This window comes from Chelmon rostratus, chromosome 3 (genome assembly GCF_017976325.1).
Source record: "Chelmon rostratus isolate fCheRos1 chromosome 3, fCheRos1.pri, whole genome shotgun sequence".
NCBI lineage: Eukaryota > Metazoa > Chordata > Actinopteri > Chaetodontiformes > Chaetodontidae > Chelmon > Chelmon rostratus.
This window is the reverse complement of record NC_055660.1, coordinates 24,115,614-24,142,822: the sequence shown is the minus strand read 5'-3', so window position 1 is coordinate 24,142,822 and position 27,209 is coordinate 24,115,614. Positions and strand designations below refer to the sequence as shown.

Here is a 27,209-nt window from a genome sequence, read left to right as displayed (position 1 = left end):
TTTCACAGCATAACTGACACTTTTGTTCTCCCTACTTATAATATAAAGCCGTTACTAGTGGATTTTATAAATGATGCTGAATTTATGCATAGTTTTTAGAATTTATACAAACTCCTGTGCTCTCAACTTAAAACACACTTTATCTGGTGTTTAAAACCTGTTGAGGCCTGAGGTTTTGCAGAAAAATAAAGCAGGAGTGTTTGCCTACAATCAAGTGGGGCCTATTGAATTAGCAAGCACTGCGTCATTTAATGAAGGGGCCTTTACTGGTGCAGAGTGTTTATGCTTTTGCTTTGATTTAAGTTTTTACAACTTGTGATATGTTACCTGTTCATTGAGTTCAATCAGCAAGTCTTATATTTTTTTTATATATATATATTTTAAATACATGTTGCACTTTATGCTAAAATTCAAAAGGTACTGTAAAAACTACTGCTGCATTAGTAAACTGAACATACAGACTATCCTCATTATCTGCAATTTTGTATAGTAAACCTTTGTGAAACAGAAAAAAGAGTTCATAATTCAAAATACTGAATCAATTCTGTAAATATATTTCTTGAATGAAGATGTTTTAATTGCAGTTTCAGTAAACGGTGTAATGAGCCTATAGGCAAACGTGGAATAAAGTAAGAATAGTATGATACTCAGAAAAAATAGACATGCGTGAAACAGAATAAAATGTTAATTACATTCATTTAAATACATAGATAATTTCAGTAATTCAAAATTCATTATGATACAGGAAATGCATGCAAATAGCTAGGCTATTGTAATTTCTTTGGTGGCTTAAGCTGCTGGAAATGCTGTTGTATATAGTAGTAGTAATAATAATAATGATAATAATAACAATAATAAGAACAATAATGTCATGTAAACACTAAAATGTTGAGATATGGATACTGTTTTAGGCCTCCCTCAGGCTATCATTAGCTCAGCCTGTTATTTCCTAAAAACGGCTATGTGTAAGTCTAGCAGGTTTAGTGTCAGGCCTACAAAACCCAGCTTTGACTGAAAATAAATAATACCGAATCGGCTTATTTTTAAGTGATATGTAACTACTCCTCTGTCGTTGTACTTGCAGAACAGTAACGCCTAGGTCCGGCCCACCCATCTTAACACCTTAAATGCTTGAAACTTGGCAACAGACCACCAAAAAAGTGTCTATTTCACGTGGGGAATTCATGAAAAAGATCATACGTCCCCGTCGTACAGGCTGAAGTACTTGCTGGCGTTTGAGAAGCAGAGGTAAGGCGTGCTACTGCCCGGGTAAACGACAGGCAGAGGCATGGGCAGCAGGCATCTCCCCAGCAGGTTGCTCTCTTTGTACAAGGCCGGGAGCTGCCCCACCACCACGGGCTTTCCAGTCTCGGGGAAATCGTTAACTGGTCCGTCGATTTCGGTCGAGATTTGCCGTTTCAATTTATTCCTGCGGTTCTGAAACCATATTTTCACCTGGGTCTCCGTGAGCTGAAGGGAACTGGCGAGGCAGGCGCGCTCTGCGCTGCTCAGATAGCGTTTCATGTCGAAGGTAGACTCCAACTGGAAAATCTGTCTCTTGGAAAAGATAGTGCGCGTCTTCTTTTTCGTTATCATTTTGCTCTTCTTGGCGGGGCCGCCTCCTTTGTGGGGGTCTGTGGCCGTCGTGGTGGAGCTGCTGTCGTCGCAGCTGCTGTCTCCGCTCTCGAAGCGCGCCTCCGTCGCCTTCTTCGGGTCTCCGCGGCTGATGATGACCGATTCCGTTGCTCGGCTGCAGTCTGTGATCAACTCTGTGAACAAAGTGACACTTGGTTCAACCCGCTGTGGTTTAGTTTCAGCTGTGCTGCTACGCTGACCTGTAATCATCGGATGAAAATCGTGCGTAATGGTGCACACAGAAGACAGGCGGTCTCTATAGACAGTCTACACCAACTACAAGTACAACAAAACCCTCTTACCACTTTCGTTAAGCCTGCTATCCGGGTCCTGCCGCTGCTCGGCCTCGTGCTCCTCGTGGTGCCTCTGGACACCGTCTTTACGCATCGCCGTGGTCGAGTCATCCTGCTGTCCGGCGGGGTGACAGCTGTCACAGTTCCTCCCGCTTGTCTTGAGATTGAGGATGTTGTCAATAGTGAATTTCAGAGAGGCGGCGGGTCGGCATGGCGCGTCCACTTTGTTCATATTCTCCAAAGCTTAAGTCCTTTTTTGTTTACTTCCGCGACTCTACCGAATCTGAACTGGGACGCTAATCTGACCACTAACGTCTCGATGCTCTGTGCACCATAGCAGCAGCCACTGAGCAGACACTGCTGGGCTGGCGATGCTCTGCCCGCACCGTTACTGCGCACACCGGATGGAGCGCGCGTTGTCCTCGTTGATTGGTCCAGAGGAGCGTGCAGTATGGTCCAATAACAGCGAGGGGATGGGAGGAGAGCGTTGTTATGCCCTCCCTCTCCTCCACTCACCCCCGGCTCCCCTCGAACTCCCCCTCATCACCCTCATACATCTGCTGCTGGGAGACCCGGGGTCCGGAGCCCTGCAGGGGTCCCCCAGGAAAGAAAAGAGTAGTTTAATTTCACTGTTATCTCACACCAAACTGAGTTTGCGCCGTGAGGCCATTGACAGTCGGTTTTGATCGTAGCTTGCACTCTCGGCTATTGGCCAAGCAGCTCGACTCAGATTTCAAAGTCCCAAACTTGAAAAAAGTTTGTCAGCTGATTGCAACCCGAAAAAAAATCGGATCGTTATTAAAGGAATTGTGTGTCTATCGGTGTATTTTTTGCATATTTTTTCTCAAAAACACATATTCTCCTTTATAATTTGAGTAGTATTTGTTTCTCTGAGTTGCGCTTCCCGAGTTTTAAGTAGGCTGCGAGTAAAAATATCAAGTAAAATAGTAAACGGATATCAGCATCAATACCCTTTTCACATTTATGCCGTGTTTCATTCACAAAATGATGGTTTCTCTAATGGGTTGATTTACTGTATTACAGTCCACCTAGTAAGTCATAGATAGGGTACATTTATATGCCCACTTAAATCGGTGTCTAAAAAATGAAGGCTTTAAATCACTGCCTCGTGATTTTGTTCAAAATTTAGCCCGTAGATCTGTTTTATTTGTTTTGCTTTCCTGCTTTTAATCTCTTAAAAAAAAAAAAAAAAAAAAAAAAAAAAAAACACACACCAGGTTGGAAACTCGGAATCACTATAAGTGACATGCATTTGAGGAATTCATGAACAACACGCTCCTGTGGCGTTTTGACTTATTTTGCCAGATAGATTCTTTAGTTCCTGCAAAATCATGGTGCAAAAATGCAACTTGCTGGCTGGATATTCGATATTAAAAGGTCCACAAACCTTAAGTTAATGAACACAGGACTAAATTGTGGATGACTTGCCTGCCCAGTGCATTGTTGTATCATGATAATCATGATTATTATTATAATTGCAATGTGCATATATATATATATATATATATATATATATATATTCTGTTGTATTAATGTATTAACGAGATGCTCAGCTGGCATGGACGCCAGTGAGGAGAGCCTGAATAGTCATAACAGCCTCCTTGTAGCAGAAACGTGTAGAAGTGGAGAAAAGGTCAACTTTGTCATTTCCGAAAAGAGACACGGCTCCCTGCTGCTTCCCTCTCTGGTTGTGTCACATATGGATTCACTTGATTCTCTATTAACACTTCTCTGTGTGCGTGTTTGTGATTGGCAGAAAGGAGGAGACATCTGACGTATAAACAACAGAAAAGCAGACAAGTTTGTGCTTGTTTTTTTATTTCTCTATTATATGTGGAAAAAGTGACAAAGTCGGAAATATTCGTGGCTTTAAATATAAAAGTTTTTAAAAATATGCGTGTATTCAAACATACAGTACAGTACATGAGCAGCCTCGGCCTCCCTTGCTCTCGGCCTTGGCTGTTATTCTGTGACAGGAGCTCTTGCAGAGGCTCCTGAACAGAAAAATGATTCATCTGTGTGTTGTGTTCACGGTCTCTGCGGCTCTTTGTCTTTGGATGCAGTCAACAGTCTTCTGCGGCATTGTGGGTTATTGCACGATCAAGTCTGAACAGAGAGAGTTTCTGTTATTAACCAACAGTTTACACCAAGCCGGTCATCTGCGATCTTAACATGCTCATGGAGTGAGCGAACGAGGACAGAGGGTAGTTGATTGAGCTGGAGAAGCCCGCGACGGGTGGAGAAACTGGATGTCCGTTCATGTTGAAACCCAGTGCTGCAGTGGTTGAGGGTCCCTCGTGATACAGAATGGGGACCCTGACAATCCGCTGGGTCGAGTGTGGGATATGTGCAGCCTCGAGGTCCGCCGCCAGCTGCCTCTTCCATTTATTCCTCCGGTTCTGGAACCAGATTTTGACCTGAGTCTCCGTCAGGTGCAGGGACGCTGCCAGCCCCGCTCTCTCCGAGCTGCTCAGGTACCGTTTCACGTCGAAGGTGGACTCCAGTTGAAAAACCTGGCTGCGACTGAATACGGTCCGGGTCTTCTTCTTCCGGTTGGGGATCGGTTCCGAGGACGCGTCTTGCTCTGACCGCGCGTCAAAGCCGTTGTGCGCGTCCTCGTTATCGTCCGTCAGGATGCTGTCGCCTGTTTTTCTGTCGGTCTCGTCGCTGCCCTCCGTTATCGGCTCGGACACGGCGGGGGAGCATCTGTCACTGGTCGATATGGAGCAGCAGTGGTCATCTATATCTCTTGGGCCTGAAAGGAGAGAAAACGAGGACTTGACTTCGTTCTAAAGAGCAACGAGAAAAAACCAAATGCGTGCCAAATAGCTGAATTTCTCCGCCCAGCTTTCTGATATATTTCTGTCAATAAACAAATAATAAAAGACGGTTTTCCCATCTACTTGGGACTTGGCATGGCGGAATAAATCAGCCGCTGAAATAAAGAACTAAAAAAAGGTGAACTTTAGTTACATAAATATTATTTTTTAAACGAGCATGGTCTTAATTTCTATTATGTTTCTCAGTTCATGTTACCAGAATGTTGGGTCGCGCATGAGCGAAGCTACGGTGTTTGTATTGGATTGCATAACAGCTGATCCACATACGGAAGTGGTGCCAGGCCCGATAATGACACTGATAAGAGTGTAACTAATAGATAACAGTCTTCCAAAGGAAATGTGACGAGATCTTTGCAGTTTACAGCTTAATAATAACATGTTATTAATATAATAACAACATCCCACAAGTAAATCCAGATTTACTGTGCAGGCACCAGGAGCTGCCATCATTTGTAAACAGAGGGGTGATGATACTGGCTTTTGGAATTTCAGTGAAGTATCTGACTGTACACATCAAAGGGAGGGGCGCCTTGTTTTGACGTGCGGGTGCGTGTGAGTGGCACAAATGTCACGGAGTTTGCGTAAAAACACCACACTGACGTGCAGCAGTGGTCTTCTCTTTTGGGTTGTATTCTGGGCATTTGTGCGTAATCTTCAGATTAGTGTGCGGATCTCGTAATGATTAATGCAATATCCTCCGGTTTTATGCAGTAACTAAAGGATGGGTTGCACGTATGATGATCAGACAAGCAACACATTCAGTCTTACACCTGTATTACAAATCGCTGCGACGCCTTTGTCCCATAAAAGATTTGCTGAACGTTAACACGCGTCGCAAACCAAGCGCACGGCAGCCTTTAAACGAGTTTGGGAAGAGCTCATTGTGGGTAAACGGAGAGGAGAGGAGTCCGGGCTCCACACTCGACTCCGCCTGACTCTGTTGGTTTTATTTAATGAAGCGAGTAACCGCGTGCGACATTCCAGGCTGGCTTTCAGTACTAAATCCACATGCTTCTAATAAAGCCTCCGTAATAACCTTACACCAATAAATAAACGGCGTGGATAATTCCACCCGACAATCAGAGATGTAGCGTTTTAGATAAAAGCTGCGTAAATATGAGCTAAAACCGGAGACCATAAGCAACAAGCTCCTACTGCTGTTCTTTAACGTTAATCATGTGTTGTCATTAGATAGTTTTCCGCTTTGCAGTTAATTTTTCTATCAGTTAATATAAGACAATAGTACGTTAATTGAAATTATGGTGAAGTAAATGCACCAGTATATTGCAGCCCTGCTATCAGTACCAGCAGTAGCTCCAACCCGCTGCCCGCGCGTTATGTGTGTTAATGTTGCACATAGACTGCCCACAGCTTAATTTAGCGCATGGCGCTGTTCAGATTCATCTGCCTTCAGGACGTCTAAAAGCTGCTGTGTACTCACTCTGTGGTGTTTCCAAAGCTCCGAAGTGTAAGGCAGCCCCCCCGCGGTACCACTGCAACGGCGACTTTCTGTGCGGGGACCGAGGCGCGGAGCTGGAGCAATCCGGCGCCGACGCGCTCGTGTCGGCCTGATGTGAGTCCAGGACTCGGCCGGTGGAGACCGTCTCCACACCAGCTTCCCCGCGACCGCTGTTCGACATCGACTGCTGCCCATTCCGCCCTTTGCCCAGTAGGTTCTCGATAAAAAACGATGACGCCCTCGACGAGGTGGGAGTCTGGCTGTCCGTTAGCTTCTCCTGCATGTTTTTTTTTTTTCCCGTTTTCACGCTGCTTTTACGCCAAAGCCGAACGGTCCCTGTCCAGAATGTGCGTCGCGGCAGCCGAAAGTCCAAGCGGTCATTTCAAGCGTCGCTGCTTTTGCGCTGTGATCGGATGAGGAGTCATGGCAGAGACGGGACGGGGATCTCCTCGGTGCCAGCGGGAGGAGAGGGAGACAGGGAGACGGAAGCAGTAGTACAGTGCGACGTCAAGTCAACCGCTTAACGAGCCGAGGGCAGCCAGCGATTGGACGAGCACAATGGCAAATGGGGTTTTCCAGGGAAAGGAGAATTACCGTCTCTCTGCGTCAGCCTCTGCTGCTGCTCTCTCTCTCTCTGTGTGTGTGTGTGTGTGTGTGTGTGTGTGTGTGTGTGTGCGCGCGCGCGCGCGCTCACGTGCAGGCCCGTCCCCTCGAGGCTATGCAGCCAGGAGAAAACCTCTGTTCGTGGTACAGCACTCTTTATTTGGGTCAATTAGAGTGCAAATCAAAATACAGATCCGCCAGGGCAGCAGCCATCCCCGGGGTCGAGCCCCCCTGGTCCACTCTGACATAGGAAGGCTCACCGTCAGCAGTTAACTAGCAGGGAAGGACAGTGTGGAGCCTGTCAATTTAAATGGTGCGTGTGTGTGCGCGCGCTCAAGTAGCCTATTTGCCCATTTGTACCGTTATAGGAACGCCAAAAAACCAAGATTACCTGTGTTTTCCTCATTTTAGAGACCTTTAAGATACAACGTTTGGATAACCTTTGGCAGCATGTGGAAGACGCTGATGTTTCAGTTTTCAGTATGTACAGTTGGCCCATATAATAACACGCCAGTGGTGGTTGGACCACAGAGTTATGATTCTTGAACGCATGTGCGTACTGAACCGTGCATGTTTGGCAATGGCACGTCAGACGCTGCGTCTTGGAGATGCGGCAGCTGTCAAAGGTTATCAAAACTTTGCGTAATGGCTCAAATGTTCCTGATAATGGGTCTGTATGTCTGTGGCTGCATGAGCGCGGCGTCGTTTAATTAGGTCTCGCATATTTTCTCCGTTATCAGCAGAATTATGTCGAACTGTTTGTCGAGGCTGTTATTGCGGTGGGCTGCACTCCGCGCAAATAACGTCGCTAATTTTCTGCTTTATAGTTTAACGAGGTAGAACAAAAAATCAGGAGGTTGCACTCAGAAATTAAGATTAGCGCAAAACAGCACTGGATCGGACGTTTTTATGTTGTTTTTCTTTTTAAAATAATTATTAAACTTGACATTTCTATTTGACTGGGAGCAACAGGCCTTTGGTTCCTCGGGAAAATCGCCTCAAAGCCGCAAATAACCTCCTTAAAAATTAGTCCTTGTTTGCGGAAGTGTGCAAACCAAGTCACGCTGATGAAGTTTCCAGCTTCATCGCGGGACCAGCAGTGATCGTAGCCGGCTGTTAGCCGACTGCGCACAAACACAAACGAGTTCAGTGAATATGTTTCAAGTGAATGCGGCCCTCATCGGGCAGATTAAGATAAGATTATCACTATTAGATCATCTGAAACATTTAAATGAGCGCTGACGGGCGTCTTTACCCTTTTCCCTGAAATGGCAAGACATTTGAGCTTTTGATGTCCCTCAATGGAGTCAGCGGTAGTGACCTTTAACTCCAGCCTCTCTCTCTCTCTCTCTATCCCTAAGGCCAGACTTGCCCTTTGACAGAGGATCAGCGGTAATGCTGCTCTTCAACCTAACACTCAGCGCAGACAACAGTAACATGAGCCCTGCGTCCAGCAGCCGGGTCTTGCACCTGTCTTGTAACATCCCGCTCCGTCCAGAGACTGAATATCCCGACGGCTGGTGCGCCTTTAATCCTGCTTGTGTCTCGCTGTTTTTCCTCACCAGGACGAGAAAAAACAACAACAACAACAACAAAAACACATCCGCTTTTTTTTCCCCAACAGAAGAGTCATAAGCGGGAAGGTAACGTGTTCTTTAATGGCTTAACGAAATTTCTAACAATTAGCGTCAACTCCGTCTGCTGCAAGATTTTAGCAAAGACATTTACACCATTTATTGTTTTCTTTCCGTTTAATGTAGAGCGTTAATGATCAATCAACAAAACGGTTTATAATTCTGTATAAGATCAATTTACTGGCCCTGTCTCCATTCAGTTATAGCTCATACACGTTAGTGCTTTTATAAAAATGTCAAATATACTAAAACAACAGTTTGAATATGTTGGTATGTGCAGGCGTTTTAGGCTACATAGCAAAAAGACTGTTTGAGGCTAGATGATAATTCCCAAATTATCAACAAATCACAATATAGTCTATGACAGCTGCAGCAAACAAGACATTTTCATTTTCTGCAAACCAGTTATTATTCTGATTTACTGCTCACTGGTGGTGGAACGTAGAAGTTGGCTAAAATTGCTTTTTAAAATTCTGTTTAATTGAATCCAGGCAGATGATCTAACTGCTCAGGATGAGTTTTGTGCTGGTGCTAATGTTGGTTTTCACATTTATTCTAAATATGCCCTGGTTGAGAGTTGGGCCACTTCAAAACCCTCGTTGCCATATAATGTAAATGTTAAGTATAGCTTTTCAGTAAATCAGTAAAGTGTACTTAAAGTATTCACAGGCCAAAAGTAAAAGTATTATTTACTGCTTAAAAATGGCTCATATGACTGATAAATTATTACACCTTACATAATTAATTCAATAATTGCACTAGTACTGGAGCATCTGTGTGTAAACAGCATTTTATCGCTAGCTGCTTGAGGTGTAGCTAGTTTTAAACTCCTTTATATGTATCCAGTGGTTGCTAGCCCCTGGGTCAGGCACCCTCCAAATGGTCACAAGATAAACCTGAGTGGTCATGAGATGATTAATTAGTTCTGCTACAAAAATGTGCATTCATTTTTTTTGGACTTTTCTCTCATCTTTTCTGTTTTTGTCAAACAGTGGGTAATTTTTCCTCCTCGGGCCTCAAACGGTCATTTAACTGAAACCATGTGAGAAGTTTAGAGGGGAAGCATCTCTAACAACTCATAGACATGCAAATATGAAACTTTTCTAGGCTCATATTTTTTATTGAACATCTCAACCTTTAAAGTATACAGTGTACTTATTAGATGACTGAGTAAAAAGTACAATATTTCCCTTCAGTTATTGTTTAGTAAAATGGAAATACTCAAACAGAAAATTGTAGAGCAGCTGAGTAAATGTACGTTCCTCAACCACCTCTGAGTATAAGGCTGCTCTTAGTTAATTGTTTTATGGAGCTCTTTGATGGTGTTTCTTCAGTGGAAAAAAAAGATGTTTGCATGTGTCAAAACTCCACATTAGATCAGGTTTCTCTGTGTACACCAGGCCGTCTGAACGATGTGGCACCCCGGCCAGCACCCCCTGCTCTGGGGGCCGACAGCCCAGACCCAGAGGCCCCTCTCTCACTTTTCTTTCTCCTTCCTCTCGTCCTCCTCTGATCCTTATCCAGCCTGGCATGCCCTTTGCTTTATATGGCCTGCTGGCCTGCTCCACAGCCACGGCCCCCTCCATGCCACCACGGCACTGAAATACAGTTTCACCGCACAAAAATCACATCAGCAGCTTGTGCTCCGGGAGACAGCTGCATCAAATTGAGCATGTTTCTCCAGTTGGCGGCGGTGAGCGTTTTCTAGCCCTCAGTGCAGCCAGGCCTGGAAGCAGCGAAGCACACTGCTACAGTTTGTGTTATTATTACCCAAAAGAAAACAGAAGTTGTCTGTGGGGTGGCAGTGAGGCTAAATTTCAGAGCAAATTGACTGTTCATAACACACATTACATGCCTTGAAAATCTCACACAAGAACAACACAAAACATTTTCCAGCGCTCACGTTGGCAGCTGATTTTGCTCTGTCCAGACACGGCTGACTTTTTATTTAAAAAGCAACGAGAATGAGACAAAAAAGAAGAAAAGATACTTGTATTTTCTGCCTGTATTTCTATTAGTGCAGTAGTAATAGTATTTCATTGAAATATGGTGCGTTGTGGCTTCAAATAAGGTTTGATCATTGTTAACCAGTCGTATTTCCCCTACAGTCACCTGTTTTTAATTTTGAAATCACCCAGGTCTAATAACCATTTCATAGCAGCCATTACTCCTTCAAGTGTGATATTAATGGCTCTGGAGTCTACCGCTCTCAGTAGGGATTTACAGTCAATGAAGGTGGAGACAGTTTGACCTAGTTCATTACACTGGAGGCAGTGAGACAGGCAGGCAGAGACAGGAAGGCATGTATCTCCTCTGGGGCATTTCACAGCTCTCTTTACATTAGGAGGTCTTCATAGTGACTCATTGAAGTATAGTGACCTCAGCCGACTTAAATCTGAGGCACACAGTCAGCATGAACATAAACATGCAATAAACATAAATATATATCTATTGTATATTTATTTCTGCAGCAAGAGAATTATGGCACGACCAAAGAAAATATACCTTAACTTTAATGAAGCTGGCAGCATGGAGCAACTGATTCTCCTGTCTTGGGTTTGTGGGGTGCCCTCTAATGGTTAATAGGTTGCAATGCACCTCAGGATCACATAGATTTCACGGTAGTTATTCGTCATGAGAGCAGTTTATGCAGAAAGCACCTTGCACCATGCTGATTAAAGAGCAGCCATAACAGCCTTCTTGCAGCTATTTCATAGCCTTTCATTAGTGTCAGATAATTTTCTGGTGGCAAGCTGACTGCATGCACAAAGATGTGTAATGCATGAAGGTGCAAATCAGATTGTCACTAATTCAGAACTGTAATAAAGACAAAATTATTTCTCCATCTCTGTGTGTACACACTCAAAAAAGTGCTTCGTCAAATATTTTCAACCAGCGTAGCAGTGGAACGAGGAAATCTTTTCATTTCTTCTCACTATATTGAGCATCTTGCCAAATCTTGTAGCATTTAACTGCTCCACATTCTAACAAATCCTCATTGCATACTTGCCTTCCTTAATTTTCAAGCCAGCTTAGCCGCGCCGTGCTAGCTCTGGCATTAATAATTCACTGTGCATAAGAAGTTGATGCTGCAGAGTTTGTTCTCATTGATAGTTTTAGCCGAGGTGAGCATTCTTGGCCAGACTTTGTGACGCCAGCAGACCAGCATAAAGTGGGCTTTAATTGCCCATAATCTCTGTCGTTCTCTTTCCTCTCGCTGCAACTCAACGGCATATAGCCTACAAATGCCAGACCTTAGCGAGGCATTTTTAGCTCCATATCAGCACAAACCTCGCAGTGAGGAATGCTTGGAAGAGATTTTCGACTCAGAACTCAAAGGACTTTAGAGGGTTTTGGGATTTTTACTCTCACTCTTACTGTTCTGGGATTTTAAGTCAGCTTTACACCTCGGTAGCATTGTTTTCCATCGTAAGACAAACTTTAGTAATGTTGCAGTCCCTGAAAAATGTGTTTTTATTAAGGAAAACACACAGAAAGAAAGGAGGAAACATCATACTGTAGATTCTCTCCTTTTTAGAAACGCTTCCAATGCTGCTTTCCTTCCACGTCTGTTTCTCTGTCTATGATGTGCATGTTTATCTCTTTTATTATTAAGAATGCATCCAGAATCTGCTGTAACCTAGTTTCTTGATCATTCTGCCTTGTGGATTTGTGTCAGTGGGCCACTCATTTGAAGAACACAGTTTGTTTTATATACAGTGAGGTACAATATATCTAATTCTAAAGTCCCTGTGAAGGGTCAGACCTTTTTATTTCCAGTCAAATGTTCAAGTTCAAGGATTTTGACCACAGGTCTTTTTACTGCACGCAGACTGGATTACACTGAATAGGCAATGGCATAAGTACAGAGCATCACATCAAATTATGTCCGAAGGGAAGGAAATGTTAATTATAACTAAGCTGGGCTGCTGCACCTGACCGTGCTCGAAACTCACTGCAGAATGATTATTTGTTCAGTAATGAGTCCAACATTAGCAGGGTTTTCTTCTTCTTTCTGTCTGACAGGACTGATAAAACTTCTGCAACAACGACAGATTACCAATACATATCAGCTAGAAAATGTGCAACATGAGTGTATCAGTTATCTACAGTCTCTGCAAAAATCGAGAATAAGGTCAAAACATAATAATCATTTAAGGAATAATAGAATAATGCATTTCTGGTATTTTCAGCTAGATGGACATTTCTGATGTCTTTGGAAACTGCCCACAGTTCAGTGGCAGGTGCATGATTTGTGTAATCATTTCCACTGTACAAGAATGGTCCTTCGTTCCAGCGTCTGTCAGACTGTCCAACTGCAGCATCATTTAGTGCAGCACTGTGTGGACATTGTTTCACATCACAACACCACAAACCTGCTTTTGCACTACTCCATTATTTATGTCATCATATGCTAATATCATTACATCTGTACGCTGGATTTTTGGCAAAATTTGTTATTTTTCTACTCTTTGTATGTCATGTACATAGCCTTCTATAAATTTTTCTTCTTCTATCATTTTATTTTGTTGATATTTTTAGTGTGTATTTGTTCTACTTGCTCAGTTTTTCCAACTCTCCTGTTTATTCTGCTGTTATGACGAGTGAATTGCCTGCTGTGGGATTATTAAAGTCTTATCTTATTTTATAATTTACTTTACCAAAGGTTTGTGAACGTCGCGTCTGTATAAACCCAGTTTATATAAAAACCTGTTAGGTTAAACGAAAATGTAATTAATTAATCAATTAATAATGACAATGAAGCCTATAAGAAACAAAAAAAAAAATCCAATTGAAACGAGAGGGAAAAAAATCGTCACAGGATGCTGACTTTAAAAAAAGCTATAAAAAGGTGGTGAAGCTTTAAAAGTAATCAGGCGAGTTTAGCCTCCACCCCTGGTTCAACCCCGACACCACCGCTGCCAGTCTCTCCACTTATAAGGCCGTATGTGTCTGGAGGATTTCTAACGGGAATGTCCGTTTGTTTAACCTCTTCACGGTACGTTAACCCCTGTCAGGACGCACTCGTCAGCCCTGTACAAAGGGGCTGAAAAGCGCGGACCTTTCCCCCCTCGGCCGACCCTGTGCGCAAATCCAAGACCAAGTTCCCAGTGCCTTCCGAAAGATTACCGCGAAACAAGGGAAAGTGGCAGGATAGAAATATCACATGGTTGTGAACGCATTGATGATAGAAAGAAGAAATCCAAATGGTGACCATGAAATTCGTTTTAGAGCCACTTTTTGCTTCAGGAGTTCAAAAACGTAAAGTGTCTAAAAGTAAATGATGCCTCAGTGAGGTGATTTTAGTGAATTTCCCTGCAAGGCCACGCCTGTGCCCCCCCCTCGTTGGTCGTGCCTGCAGAGGAACATGCTGATGCCTTCTTAGCGAGGTGTAATATTTCTTCATAATTTCTTACCATAGTTGAAAACACGTGGCCGGGGGGGACTTGCTGACCTCCCGTAATAAGCTTATGGCAAAATAGATCCGTGTGCGTAAGGAGCCGAGACCTGCTCCTAGTGTTCAGTCAGGCTCTGAAAGCAGGAATCTGCTCATATGGCAGCAACAAAAAGGAGAACTCCTGAGCTGGACTATGAAGTGTCCAATCAGAGTGTGTTTGGCCCAACTCCAAGCACACACGGATCAATCGGTGACACCCGGTAGATGCCGCTGGAGACCGGGGATAGATGGCATGGCCTGATGACAGCACTTCATGAAAAAGGGATTTAACTCTGAACTCACACACTAACATATATAACTGACCTTTGCACAGTTCTGGAACACGATCCGACCTTGTTAATATGTTCTATTCCACTGTAACGCTTAGAAATGTCCATCCACTCGACTACTAGCGTTCGTTACAGCTGGAAAACATCTACTGGGCCTACCCGGTGCTCTACAGTCATTTTCCATGAGGTGTTTACAGTAACTTGGGCCAATGTAACCACGTTGTGGTTTTAAATGAATCCACACAAAAGAGCAAAAAACGATCGTTGGTGCATATTTCGTACCCTCCAGCTTGATCGACCTCAGGTTAGCCAATAGTCATTCATCCGAAATCAGATTAGCAGCATGTTTGGTTGACCACAATTCCAAATCAGATTTATTGCCCCTATAATAAAGAATTAAACCCATCCAGGCAGATCTGTGAGTTTGTCTTAAAGCGTGTTTAGTCTTTCAGATGGTGGTTTGGTCAATAATTCTGCTTAATGGGGTTTAGAATAATTGGTGCTGTTTCAGCTCGCAGAGGGCCGCGGAGCTACAGACCGTCTCTCCTTCCCTCTCCTCACTCGTCTCATGCTCAGATGAGCACCTGTCGCATACAACGATCGCGTGAGAAAGAAGAGGAGGGCACGAGAGGCGCACAGGCCCGCATCGCGCTCGAGCTCTCAATTAGCTCGAGCGGAGTAAATGAGGATGGTGGGGCATCACCGCACTGTTCAAATGACCTCATGTATTAGAGTCCCAGAGCGCCTCACATGAGTTCACAGAGTAGGGGCGCACCCCGGACCAGCGCCGGCTGACGCTGCGCCGGCACGGGCTGGACGGCAGCTTCGGTTAGTTATCACCGAGTTCCTTCTGCTTCTTCAGGACTTAAAAAGCATATTTATATTTCCGTGTTGTTTTACCAGACGCATGGAGATGATGAGTTTTTTCCCTAAATAATTGCCGATGCGCAGGCTGTTTGTTTCACCGCTCCTCAGCACAGCTGCGATGTTGTCCACGCAAAGCCAAAATAATCCAGGCCTACATGGTGTTGTTGTCGGTGTGTCGTTAATTATCTTCATTTCTTCTTCTAACATGGTTTCTTTCTATTCATGCTGGAACTGATTTTCCCCACACAGAAAATGAGGAAAAAATAAATATATTCAATTCACAAAATTACATAAAAGGAAAATAACTTGTTTTATGTGGTTCTGCTGTGGTTCACAATTTGTTATTTTGTAAAATAAAATTATACAAAAAAGTACAAAATATAATGCAGCGACTTAAATGATTATTGACAATTTTTGTGAATGCAAAAAAATAAAATAAAAAATGAATGCAGGAGTTCTGAAAAAAGGCCCAACTAGTACTACCTGTTATTTTTTATACCAAGTAGTTAACTTATTATTTATGAATGTATTTTTATTTCAATTTATTTGACTTGTGTTCATTTTTTTCATCTTAACGTTTGCAGCTGACGCTGCTGAGGGGTGAGAACAAAGCAGCAGAAAATTACACACAGGAAGAAGCTCTTAGCAACTCAACTCTATGTGTTCAGTAATGGCTCTCTCCAGAGCTTTACTCAGGTGAATGTGTCCATGTACAGCAAGAGCATGATGTGAACATTCCTCCAGCAGTGTGACAACTTATCATCTCAGTGTGAAACATGTTCCAGTTCAGCATAAAGGCCAGGTTGTGTTTACATGGGCCGTGTCTGAATGCAGCATTATTCTCACACCCTTTGCTTATTATTGCATTATTTATTTGCACAGCAAAAACTCAGCAGAGCACAAAAATGAAAAAAATAACATGCTCCAAGTTTCTCTCTTTTTTTGCCCCAGAGTGGCCTCCAGAAAGGGCTTTGTAGCCAAAAACAATGCAAGATTCAAAAGCAAAACACAGCGACAAGGACTGCATAAAAACACTTAGAATAAAGACACACAGTCATATCATGATGTGATAAATAAGGATGTTCATGCAAAAACAAAATAAAACAGAAAATACAACCTGGACAGATCTAATGTTGTGGTGATGATGGTTTCCTTAGATATCAACATGTATTAAATGACTCCTATTATAAGAAAATGGGAAATTATGTTCTTTTTAAGTGAAAAGAAACTAACACACTCTGTAACTAGCAACAAAAAGAAAGAAAAGAGGATGCTAGCTTTCAATTTCTAAATGGAAATTTAGACCATAGTAGCTTCTAGTTAACCTGTTTTCTATTTTGCGTAAAGCATGCATGCACAAACAACTTGAAGGCCGTATTACTATTAGGTTGGTTTTTTTTATATCTACAATAAGTTTGTGTGTGGTCTTAATACTAAAAACGTCACTTATAATTTGGCGCTGTAATCTCTCAGAAATCCCTCCTCTGAATAATAAATGAGTGAACAACAGCAAAAAATATTCCAGAATGGGAAAAAAAGGGGCTTTACTTTCCCTTCTTTTGAAACGTCTTATAAGGCATTCTTGGAATAGCTGATATAAGCGCAACATTATGACAAAATGATTTTATTACTTGCATTATTTTTTCTAACTAATATAGAATAAATATGTAATAGTGCAGACAACACTGACATGCAGAGTGGCTCATAGAACGACCGATTTCAGTGTGAGATATTGGAGAAGCAGCAGCAGAGGTGAGAGAGGAGAGAAGTGAAGGAGAAGAAACTGAAGGGAGGATCGAGCAAAGAGTGAAGGAAAGGCAGGGCACCGAACCTAACCTGAAGCTACATAAAAGAGTAAAGAGCCTGTGTGTGTGTGTGTGTGTGTGTGTGTGTGTGTGTGTGTGTGTGTGTGTGTGTGGATGAAGGTCTGAGTGCACATGCGTGGGTGTGTGTTGGTGAGACACCAGGCTCCACTCTGTTTTCTTCAGTCTTGTCACGCAACATTCCTCTAAGCCCCACCCTTCTTCCACTACTACACTTGCTGAGTGTATCTGGAGTCCTTCTGACCTACACCAACTTACACACACACACACACACACACATTTATGAAATGGCCTATTTTCAATGACTGCCAGGCTAAAGTGATTATGGTATAGTCATCCCCGTAGTTCGCAAGGCTCTTTAATGTCCTGTCAGTGAATTAGTGAACACAGGGATCACCTTAATCTGACCCTCCCCCTCCTGAGCTAAATCACCCGTGTGGACACACAGTGCCGCTGATGCAAGATACATTGCCCTTAATCTCTGTCACAACCTAATGTGGGTATGCAGTATGGATGACCAGTGAGATGCTGAATGAAAGGCAGCGAAATCAAGGGGCTGCATCAGCCTCATCGAGAGTCAGCAGCGAAAAGGCATCTCTTATATCTGACAAAACATGTGAGGCAATTCTGATGACGCCGCTGTGAGGTTTCTTAGTGACTCAGTAACTCCAAATATCACATTTGAAACAAAAGGGGTTCATACAGGAATTTATTACCCTTATCCTCGCTGCAAAACAGGAGAAGCCTTTAGTTGAGGGGAAGCAAACAGTCTAAATCAGATCCAGCTGCTGTTGACGACTTTTTGATGAAACAAGATGGCTGAGAATCTTACACATACTGTGCAGAACATCCTTTATCTCACAACACAGATAACATGTTGGAACATTTCAGCCAAAACATGATGCTTCTGCTCAGGAACCTAAAAAAATGCTTTTTTGTTTAAAAAAAAAAAAAAGTGAAATACACCTTAAATATAATTTTTCCTTGAACAGATTTTTGGACATAGAAGATATTAAAACTGTAAAATCTCACTTAGCTTTGCATTGATGTTCCAATATCAGAAAAAAATAAACTGTTGATTTTTTGCTATTTTCTTGACTGACTTTTTTTCCAGTTTATTCTCTAAAGTTTTATCTCTGATTTTCATTTTTTTCCCCTCACAGTGAGAAATTACTATAAAGAAAAAGAGCGCACACAGAAAGTTCATTTTCCATCATTGTCTTTTCTGTAGATAATCTCGTGGTTATTCATGTAGTATTTTAGTATTTAAAGTTAATTTTATAGAGTTTAGTTTAAAAGAAAAAAGAACAAAACTAAAGTTTCAAAGTTTTTGAAAGTTTGGTGAAAAGTGAAAATACTCAATTTACTCACATTTGTGTTATCCACTATATTATATGAATGCATATGAATATGAATGTTTTAATGCCAAAGACACAGTTGTTTTGAGTGATATTTCAAGGTTTTGCTGTTTCATCAGCAAGGTTTAGCTTGAAGTACTTTTAAGAGAAATGTTTTTTTGTTTGAACCAGCAATGAAATAGAAACTTTGACTTGAGTTACTTCTCACATTTCTCGTATTTTTCCAATTCTTTCTGAGGGCTGAAGCTGTCTGTGCAGTTAACTGGAGTGATGAGTGAAGAATCTCACACTAGATCATACATTTCACAGGGTAACACGGGGACACTCTGCTTGTGTGTGTGTATGTGTGTGTGTGTGTTTGAGGCATGATTAGATACATGGAGGCCTACTGCAGAGTTCTGCACGGAGCGTTCTGGCTGATGATTGGATGAAGCTACACAGTTTCCTCTGTCTCCACAGGTCTCTGGCCTTTGTCAAGACCCATACTGTCAGAACCTATTTGCACACAGTGCAATCAAGAACACACTTGTGTGCACGCACACACTCACACACACACACGCTCTGAACTGACACTCTGGTGCTCTTAATTCTGACTAAGCGTCAGTCAGACTGCTTGAATCCTGTGTGGCTGATGCAAGTGGCCATCACACTTTGATAAAAATACAAAGCAACAAACAGAATGCTATTTCTTCTTTAGCATTTATTCAGTTTTCCCTTTATCCCTTTTATCTTAATGGCACATTCAGACCTGCACGTGAACACATCATCACCAAGTGGCCCCAAAAGTACATGTTTTCATTAGCTCCCTCTGCAGCTGACTCCCACTTTATCTTCTCACTGCTAACTCTGCTGTCACTCATCCTCTTCCTCATGCAATGTCATTTTCCTTGAGTGAGCAGAAGCCATGACCCCATGTCCAAACATTTGCTCCTTTACTGCTACTAACCTTACCTGTGAGGATCGATCTGCTTTCTGTGCTTGACGATGACTGTGTTCCTTCATCTTCTGTCTGGTTTGTTGTGCTTTTTATAAAACAGTCCGTGCCCGAGCTTTCAGTTTTACTAGCAGCACGTATGTTTAATGTGAATTCCAGCCATAAGATGGCACTAGAGTCAAGCTAATGCAGCCTTGGAGTCCTCTCAGTGGTTGTCATGGCAACAGGTATGCTTTTCTGCTCCTCTTGAAGGCTTTTACTCTCCAAGGTCCTCTGCTCTACCTGTTCGGGTACGCTAATGGCTTGAGCACCACTCAGAGAAAATCGCTCCCTGTTCTTTCTTAAATTGGGCAGAGGTGCTATGGAGCAGTGAATTGAGTTGTTGTAACTGATTCAGATGTAACATGCTTTAAAAAAATATCATGACTTGCTGGATTTGACTGACACAGAATTGGTTTTGCTGAGGGAAATGTAATAGCATTTTTTTTTTTTTTTACTGAGACTTACCCCTACTTTGTCACCTGTATGAATGTCTCTGATGTTGTTGGACGCAGCTGTTGAATATTTAATGATTAATAGGAAATCAAGTCATTTGTCTCATTCCGTCTTTTTTTTTTTTACATGCACGTCACTTGTTCGGCTCTCCACTTCATGAATATTTTGTAATGTGGTTAAATTATTCCCTACATATGGCACCAGCCCCATTAGCCTCATAATTACTTATGTGATTCAAGTCGGTAGTTCCCAGTCCCACAGCACAGCTGAACTTCATTCTGGCCATCTAATAGGGGCTATTTTAAACCAAGGATGGCAAAGGAGTGGTGTGCAGGGTGAGGTTAGACAAGCAGACATTCCTTTTTTACTGAGAACTGAAATGTGACACATATAAGAGAAATATGAGCTGAAAGTAGGGCAATCAGCTGCAGCAAGCAAAGACAGAGGCGAAGTGTACAAATACAGCTGGAATCCGTACACAGAGGCAATTAGTACAATCTGTCCAGTGGTGGGAGGAAAATGCTGATAACATACAGAAATACTAATGAGTCAATGAAGAGGAGAGGACTCCTGAGCACAGTGAGGGTGTTGGTGGACAGGTGAGGCATGACTGGCTCTGAAAGGCAAACACACACACGAGGAGAGGCAGAGGAGGAGGAGGAGGAAGAGGAAGGTAGGCCATGTTGCCATGACAGAAAGCCCTGATTCAAGCTGCCACTGTTTGCCAGAATGTCACTGGTCTGTCTTGATTAGCAACTTCTTCTGTGGTGGTCTCGAGCAAGCAAAGCTGAACTCCCGAAGAGTCCTTAAAGCACAGTGGCGTGACATGAGGATGTCTGATTACTAACTGAGTCGATATAAAGAGCAATCCAGCAGCAGCGTAAAGTCATTTTCAGTCTCATATTCAACCTTCAAGGACTCAGCAAGCTCACCTTCAGAATAGAATTTTACCAGAGTACAGAGCAACAAAAAAAAGAGAATATTGTGAGCTATTTTTGTGTTACTAATTGAAAATGGCCCTAAAAAAAGTAGATCTACAGATCTATGGTCTATGTTTTTTTTCTTTTCCTTCTTCTTCCTCCTCTTCCTTTGTTTTTTCCACTGAGTGAAACAGGAAACACAAATTGCCTCTAACCCCCTGCCTTGTTGCAGATTGGGGTCAGCTCACGAGGTTCTCAAGATGCCAGCATACTTCCCCCCCCCACAGCTCTCTGACGCTGTCCGACCATTTCTGTAACTCTCCGAAACCTACGACCTGATGTTCACACCTGCATCGCACTGCGATTCATCGGCTGTTGATTTCCGAGGTGGTCAGACAACATGTCGAACGGGCTGTTCGTCCCACCTTCAAATGTGGCTGTTTGGAACACGCTAAATGCAAATGAGTTCTTTTAAAGCATGGGGAACCCTTTAATCCAGCTCTCTTCTCCCCAGCAGCACGAGAAATCCTTTCCTCTAAGAACAATGTGTTACATTATTAATAAAAAACGTAATACGCGGGAGGATTGCTCAAAAGACTCTTCCGTCCTCACGAGTATGAATGATGTTTTGTATTCACTGTCCTCACACTGCACCCGCAATGAAGTCATGGTGACATGACGCAACAAAGTTTACGATTGATCTCTCCACAGACGTGTGTTTGTGTGTGAGGAACATTAAGAGCACACCTGAAAGAAGGACATGCAGTCTCTCATCATTCCTTCCCGTCCATTCCCCACTCACTCACTCCCTTTCCCTCAGGGCTGTGAATGATTAAAGGCCTGGGATATTTCAGCCATATTACGATGGTTTAAAAATGGGTCAAATGTCAAATGGTACGGCATTAGACCGACTGCCCCAGACTGAATCAGCAGACAGGCTATTTGTCAAAGTCTCTGCAGGACTTAGAAGTTTAACCACAGGGCTAATAAGGGTGGTCACGCGCAAACAGATTCATGGGCTAAGGTGATGTCCACAGTCTGGATGTGTGATGTCTGTGCTCAAACAGCCACAGGCACTCCGCGGCTTTCTCGCCCTATCCTCTCGTCTTCTCCTCTCACACATGAATCCCCTCCTCACTTGCACCACGTAGTGCAGAGTTAGCGGTGTGAAGATGAACGGTGACTGAGGGTCCACGGAGGTCCGTCTACAGCGCTGGATATTTGAATCAATATTCAATTAAACGGCTCAGAAGCAGAGGATTTGTGCAACTGATATTTTATGTGTTCCCTCAGAAGCTTGAGATTGATTTACTGTTAGCACCTTCGCCTGTCTTATTACAGTTGTGGTGGTTATTTAAAAGCTTTCTTCCACTGGGTTTTGATCTAATTTGATGTACACATACAGAAAGTGGGAGATGTGTGGGAGTGTTAGCTCGAGTTTTGTTATCCACAGAGGGGGCTGTGGTGATGGAAAGGAAAGAGAGATGTACATTCTTGCTTCTGTTAACAATGTCAAAATGTCCCTTAATCACTAACATTTCTGAGGTCGTAGTTTGTGTTCTGTTACAATGAGAGGTGTTTCTGGGTAGTTGCACTATTTTTCTTGTGTTACTCATGAAAACGTATTGCCAAGTCAAGTCAGTTTTTATTTATGTAGCCCAGTATCACACCATACGACACCCTCTGTCCTTACACCCTCGATTCAGACAAGGAAAAACTGAGTTCAATGCTAACATCAGCTTGCTAACATGCTCACAGTGACGATGTGATCATGCTGATGTTAGCATGCTAGCATTCTCTGTGTACAGCCTGTGATGGAAATGGCATCAGTGTTGCAGGTATTTTATCATAAACCACAATACTGGACAAATGAAAGTTTTGATCTTGTAATAACTTTAAATTAAAAGTCAGGGGATCACCAGTGTCCCGTTCCTCCTCTGAGAGCTATGGATATGCAGACGAAATCCCCATGGCAATCCAACCAATAGTTGCTGAGATATCCGAGGGGGGAAAGGGAGCGCAGCACACTGATTGATTTGCAGCCTTTACTTGTTTGCTCACTTGAATTGATTGAATTTTGTGTGTGTGTGTTTCCCCTGTGGGAAGTTTTCTATCCTTGAAATGAGAAGGAGCTGATTCAGCTGCGCGCTGCTGGAAGATGCACAGAGAACCCTGTTTCAGTCTGAGCTGAAGTGGTGGATGGACCAACTAATGGATCCAAACCTGGAAACCTCAGTGTGATGATAAAATTTAGCCTGGCTAAAAATCTCTGGATTGTCTGCTTTTCTTGTTTTACACCCAATTTCCTCAGGAATGAGTGATTATCTAAGCCTGATGGTGCTTTTAGGGAACAGGACCCAATGCTTTTCCTGTAGTTTTTGTACAGTAGTGGACAAATCTAAGTGTACTTAAAACAAAGTGTGTGTCCAGTACATTAATATAAATGTGCACTTACTTTAGATAGATTGAAAGCATACTTTTAATAAATACACTACAGTAAAATATATTTTTAGTAAAATTTAAGTAAAGCGCACTTTTAAGATGATTCCTGTCCAATACTTTTCTAGTACATTTTCAGTAAGTGTGTTCAAACACTGTTAGTACAATAGTGCACTTAAAATAAACAGATTATTATGTTATATTGTCATGCCATACTCAAAAGTATATTCTTACTGGCCGTTCAGTGTAGCACAGACAGACAAAAGCATGTCTATACGAGGCCGACCTCATACATAAACTTATTTCACACTTCTATCACAACAACAAACAGTAATAGTAAGTGTCACGTGTTTATTCTTATCTTAAGATCAAACACCCAGATAGCTCTACCATGCTGTGACCAAGATGTACAAAGGATCAGACAATAAGAGGTGCCAAACATTTCAAGGACAGGAGGCATTAATGTGCATTGATGATACACTAGTATCTCAATGTAGATGTATTTGTAATCTACTAATGTTAGATTTTATGTACACTCAAAGCACAGCTTACTTTACATTATAAATTAATTTCAGTTGTCCATTAAATTGAAGAATAGCATAAGGAAATATAAAATAATTTGTGTATTTTCAGTATATTAACTATACTTAAAATAGTCCTATTTTAGCACAGTCAGGTATACTTGATAAACTTAAGTTGGTATTTTGTAAAATTTAAATACTATTTAAGTGTAATAAGTACAAAATTAGTTGTTCCAAGTTAGCACACTTTAAGTACACAATTTAATAGTCTGGATCCGAGTACACTTTCGTATGCTCAGTATACTGATATTTATTGTATCTGAAGGAAAAGTAAATGCATATTTCATATTTCTGTTATGCAAAGTATATTTCCTTGACTGGGTCATTCGATAAAAAGCAATAACCTGCCTCATCATTCTAACAACATTCGGATGATTTGACTAGCCACACACACAGGGATAATGCCAAAGAACAGGAATCTGAAATAAGCTGAATGGTTCAAGTTGTGATGCCTGTTTTCATCCACCAATAGCTGAACAGCATAACTGAGCAGAGTATCAGGCCATTGTTCCCTCTCTCAGGCCGTAAGACCGTTTGATTAACCACTCAGACAGAGTGCAGTTTAGTTTGTTTAAAAGGAGCCATTAGACCTTAGACGTCAAAGAAGTTAGAAAATATGATGAAAAAGTATTGAACGGAACTTTTAGTGAACTCAGGGATATTGAAGTATGATGTTACTTCACACTAGCTCATTGAAGTGTTTTCTTTCACTGCCTGTTCTTTGGTTTCAAAACAGAGGCTTCATATTTAGAGAGAAAAAATAAACCAAAAAAAAAAGTAGCCCTTGCGAAGATAGTGATCCAAAACATTTCTGCTTGAATCCAGATTGAATACGAACTACTTCTGTAAAGTGTGAGGGAAAAGGTCAGTGCCAGGATCGTGAAGTAATGAATCTCTCATCTGTCACACGTGGATCACCTAACCAGAGCTTTTGTCGTTGCAGAGGCTAATTGCTTCGGCCATGGAGCTGTCTCTAAAGGAGCGCTTTCCCGCTTAACTGAGGTGTGATTATAGCCCTGACCTCTGAGAGTCTCATGTTTCCCCACATATTAAACAATAGCTGCTGGTATTTTTTCTAAAGTTGACTTTCTATGTGAGAATGTGCACATAGGCACATGCACACAGGCACATCACCACTGTGTTTTATTACACCGTTGTCTCCCTGTCTCAATCCAGCAGACTTGATATCCTGGCCGTGTTACTCGATCACCAAAGATCTCCTCTCCAGAAGCAGGAATAGTTCATCCGGCGCTCTGCCAGCTTCCTCTGGCCTTCAGAAATTTCACCCCGGTGTCACTCATACCAAGTGTGTTGACAGTGACTTCCATTTAGCCGGAGTGATTCAGTCAGGACTGCCGAGGAGCCTCCAACATTTTGTCAGCGTGAAGCATCTCTTAGTTGACGCATGCGCTTCAATCCCAGTGAGCTTTACCAGAGTTTAGAAGTTTGTTAAAGCTGGTTTCTGTGTCACCAGTGGTTGGACATGAAAGGAGCAGCCAGACATGACATTGACATTGGCTTTCTCACCTCATTCTCAGTAAGTGTTTTGCAGAACAAAAATGTCCTTGACTATTGTATTGAGGAAAATGATCAGGGACACACCGTCAAGTTCGAGTGACGCAGAACATGCCACTGTTCAGGTAAACTGGGTCACAGCAATACTGCATATCCTTAATTACATAAACACATCACGCTGTGTCTTTTGGTCTTGACACTGGAGTTCACCCTGGAAGCTGCGAGCTGTTCCTCTGCAGTCACGCGGCCTCCCGGGAGCTGAGACACAACTGTAGGTGAGATCAGACGAGTCTCTAAATTTAGTTGCTCATTTGTCTGAGTCTCACTGTTTGGTCTGTGGGTAGCAGGAAAAACACAAATGTTCCGGGATGCATACCGAGACAAGGGCCCTAAAACACACGCGGCAAACTTACAGACTGTGTTACAACCTTGTCAGGTGAGCACGCTCGCCCGGCTTCTGCCGAGGAGCAGCAGAAGTTTTCACCGCTGTGTGTTGGCTCTTGCCCCTGGATCCCCGTAAACCTCTGCTGTAGCACAACGGTTGTTTTGTGAGGCCGTGGAGATTAAACAACCGACAGCTATCCCGGTTAATTAGGTTGCTAGGGCTTCACTGTCACCAGGGCTGGCTTGATAAATGAAGTGAGCAAGGATGCTGCTGTCGCTCCAGCGTCGCTCTCAAGGGGATTGTCATTGACGTTCTCATTTCAGTTCAGCCCGCAGGACGATAGGCTGGCAGAGACATGAGACAAGCACAAGCACATATCTGCAAAATCTTTGTCTTTATGTCGTCTGAATTCAGGGACACGTATTAATTCCAATCCCTTTTTTGGGACTCACATCTTGACAGCCCCCCAACCACACTAAACATCTTCATTTCCTTCCTGATTAGTGGAAATTTACCATCATTAACAAAGACTGCGTTTGTACCCGATTGCGTAGTACTGCTGTCTCCATGATCTCATCCTGCATTGCACACAAACCCTTCTTCCCATCTCTGCTTTTAAGACACCCACAGTCACACAGTCAAATCGTGTCTAGACTGCCTGTCACACACAGTGAGGCAGTTTGTTGTTCACCGCTCAAACAAGAGGTTTTTCTAGTCTTTTGTTAGCTTTCTTTGGAAAATACAGGCACCAAGGCCGTCATGGTAGCTGTTAATTTGCAAAAAAAAGGAAAATCAATCAATAAATAAAACATGCTAGGAAGTAACCTATGTACCCTCTACTGTATGTCATGATCAAGTAATCATACACTGAGTTTCCCCAGTGCTGCAGCAGTGCTCTCGTGTCCAGTGTGTATGGCAGGTAATACTGATGAAGTGACACAGGTCAATATTTCTCTCTCTATAGCCGTCCACAAGCTCCTCTCCACCCGCCACTAACCTTCACTTTCAGTCAAGGTGGCGCTTCAATCTTTGATTCGTACAGGTGTGCACCTCTCGTCCACCTCCTCACATGCATGCACTCCGGCACGGGCGGGCCGCTAGTATTGAATGATTCATCGCATCCTGCTTCCCCAGGAGACAGCCCTGTTAATGTATGCGTGAGAGAGTCACAGTAAAAAAAAAAAAAAAAAAAAAAAAAAACAAATGAAAAGGGGGAGAGTTCATTAAACTGTGTTTGCATCAGTAACAAACAGGTGCTCCAACTTTGCTCATATTCATATTTTCTCTCTTTCTTTGCCTTCTCTGTGTGGTAGGCACATTTAAACTCTGTTCAGGAAGTGGAACGTGAACAGTCTGTGTAGACCCTGTGGAAACATGATACTGGATTTCAAATTTGTGCTTGCTGAGCTGGAGATGCAGTGTCTGGAAATACTTATTTTACCATGAAAACTCAGCGTGATGAAACACTTATACTCTCCATTCTTTTCGTTCGCTTTATCTCTCACTGCTTGCTAGATAGCATATTGGCAGGTGCCTGTTGCCATGGTTACATCACACACGGACATAGCCACATCCTTGCTATTACGGCCTCGCTTTAGCCATTTTCCGCATGATGTGCGTGTGAACATTGAACAGTGAGCAAGGAAGAGTGTGAGATGGTTTTTGGAAAATTATGGGGGG

General features: G+C 42.7%; 2 protein-coding genes across 2 annotated transcripts; both read right to left on the bottom strand.

Moving 5' to 3' along the window:
• Positions 1 to 1,077: 1,077 nt before the first annotated feature.
• On the bottom strand, positions 1,078 to 2,160 carry hmx4 (H6 family homeobox 4). Its single transcript, XM_041934232.1, has 2 exons — positions 1,938 to 2,160; positions 1,078 to 1,835 (listed from the first exon to the last, which is right to left on the bottom strand). Exons 1-2 carry the CDS (start codon positions 2,158 to 2,160, stop codon positions 1,195 to 1,197), a joined length of 864 nt encoding a protein of 287 aa, XP_041790166.1. The 3' UTR covers positions 1,078 to 1,194.
• Positions 2,161 to 3,838: 1,678 nt separating this feature from the next.
• hmx1 (H6 family homeobox 1) lies at positions 3,839 to 6,531 on the bottom strand. The gene is made up of 2 exons (XM_041934209.1): positions 6,231 to 6,531; positions 3,839 to 4,704 (listed from the first exon to the last, which is right to left on the bottom strand). Exons 1-2 carry the CDS (start codon positions 6,529 to 6,531, stop codon positions 4,091 to 4,093), a joined length of 915 nt encoding a protein of 304 aa, XP_041790143.1. The 3' UTR covers positions 3,839 to 4,090.
• Positions 6,532 to 27,209: the final 20,678 nt, after the last annotated feature.

Coding starts and splice junctions, on each gene's coding strand:
- hmx4 (XM_041934232.1), bottom strand. CDS start 2,160: ATGAACAAAGTGGACGCGCCATGCCGACCCGCCGCCTCTCTGAAATTC. Junction 1,836..1,937: donor TAGCAGGCTTAACGAAAGTG/GTAAGAGGGTTT, acceptor CGATGATTACAG/GTCAGCGTAGCAGCACAGCT.
- hmx1 (XM_041934209.1), bottom strand. CDS start 6,531: ATGCAGGAGAAGCTAACGGACAGCCAGACTCCCACCTCGTCGAGGGCG. Junction 4,705..6,230: donor AGCTTTGGAAACACCACAGA/GTGAGTACACAG, acceptor CTCTCCTTTCAG/GCCCAAGAGATATAGATGAC.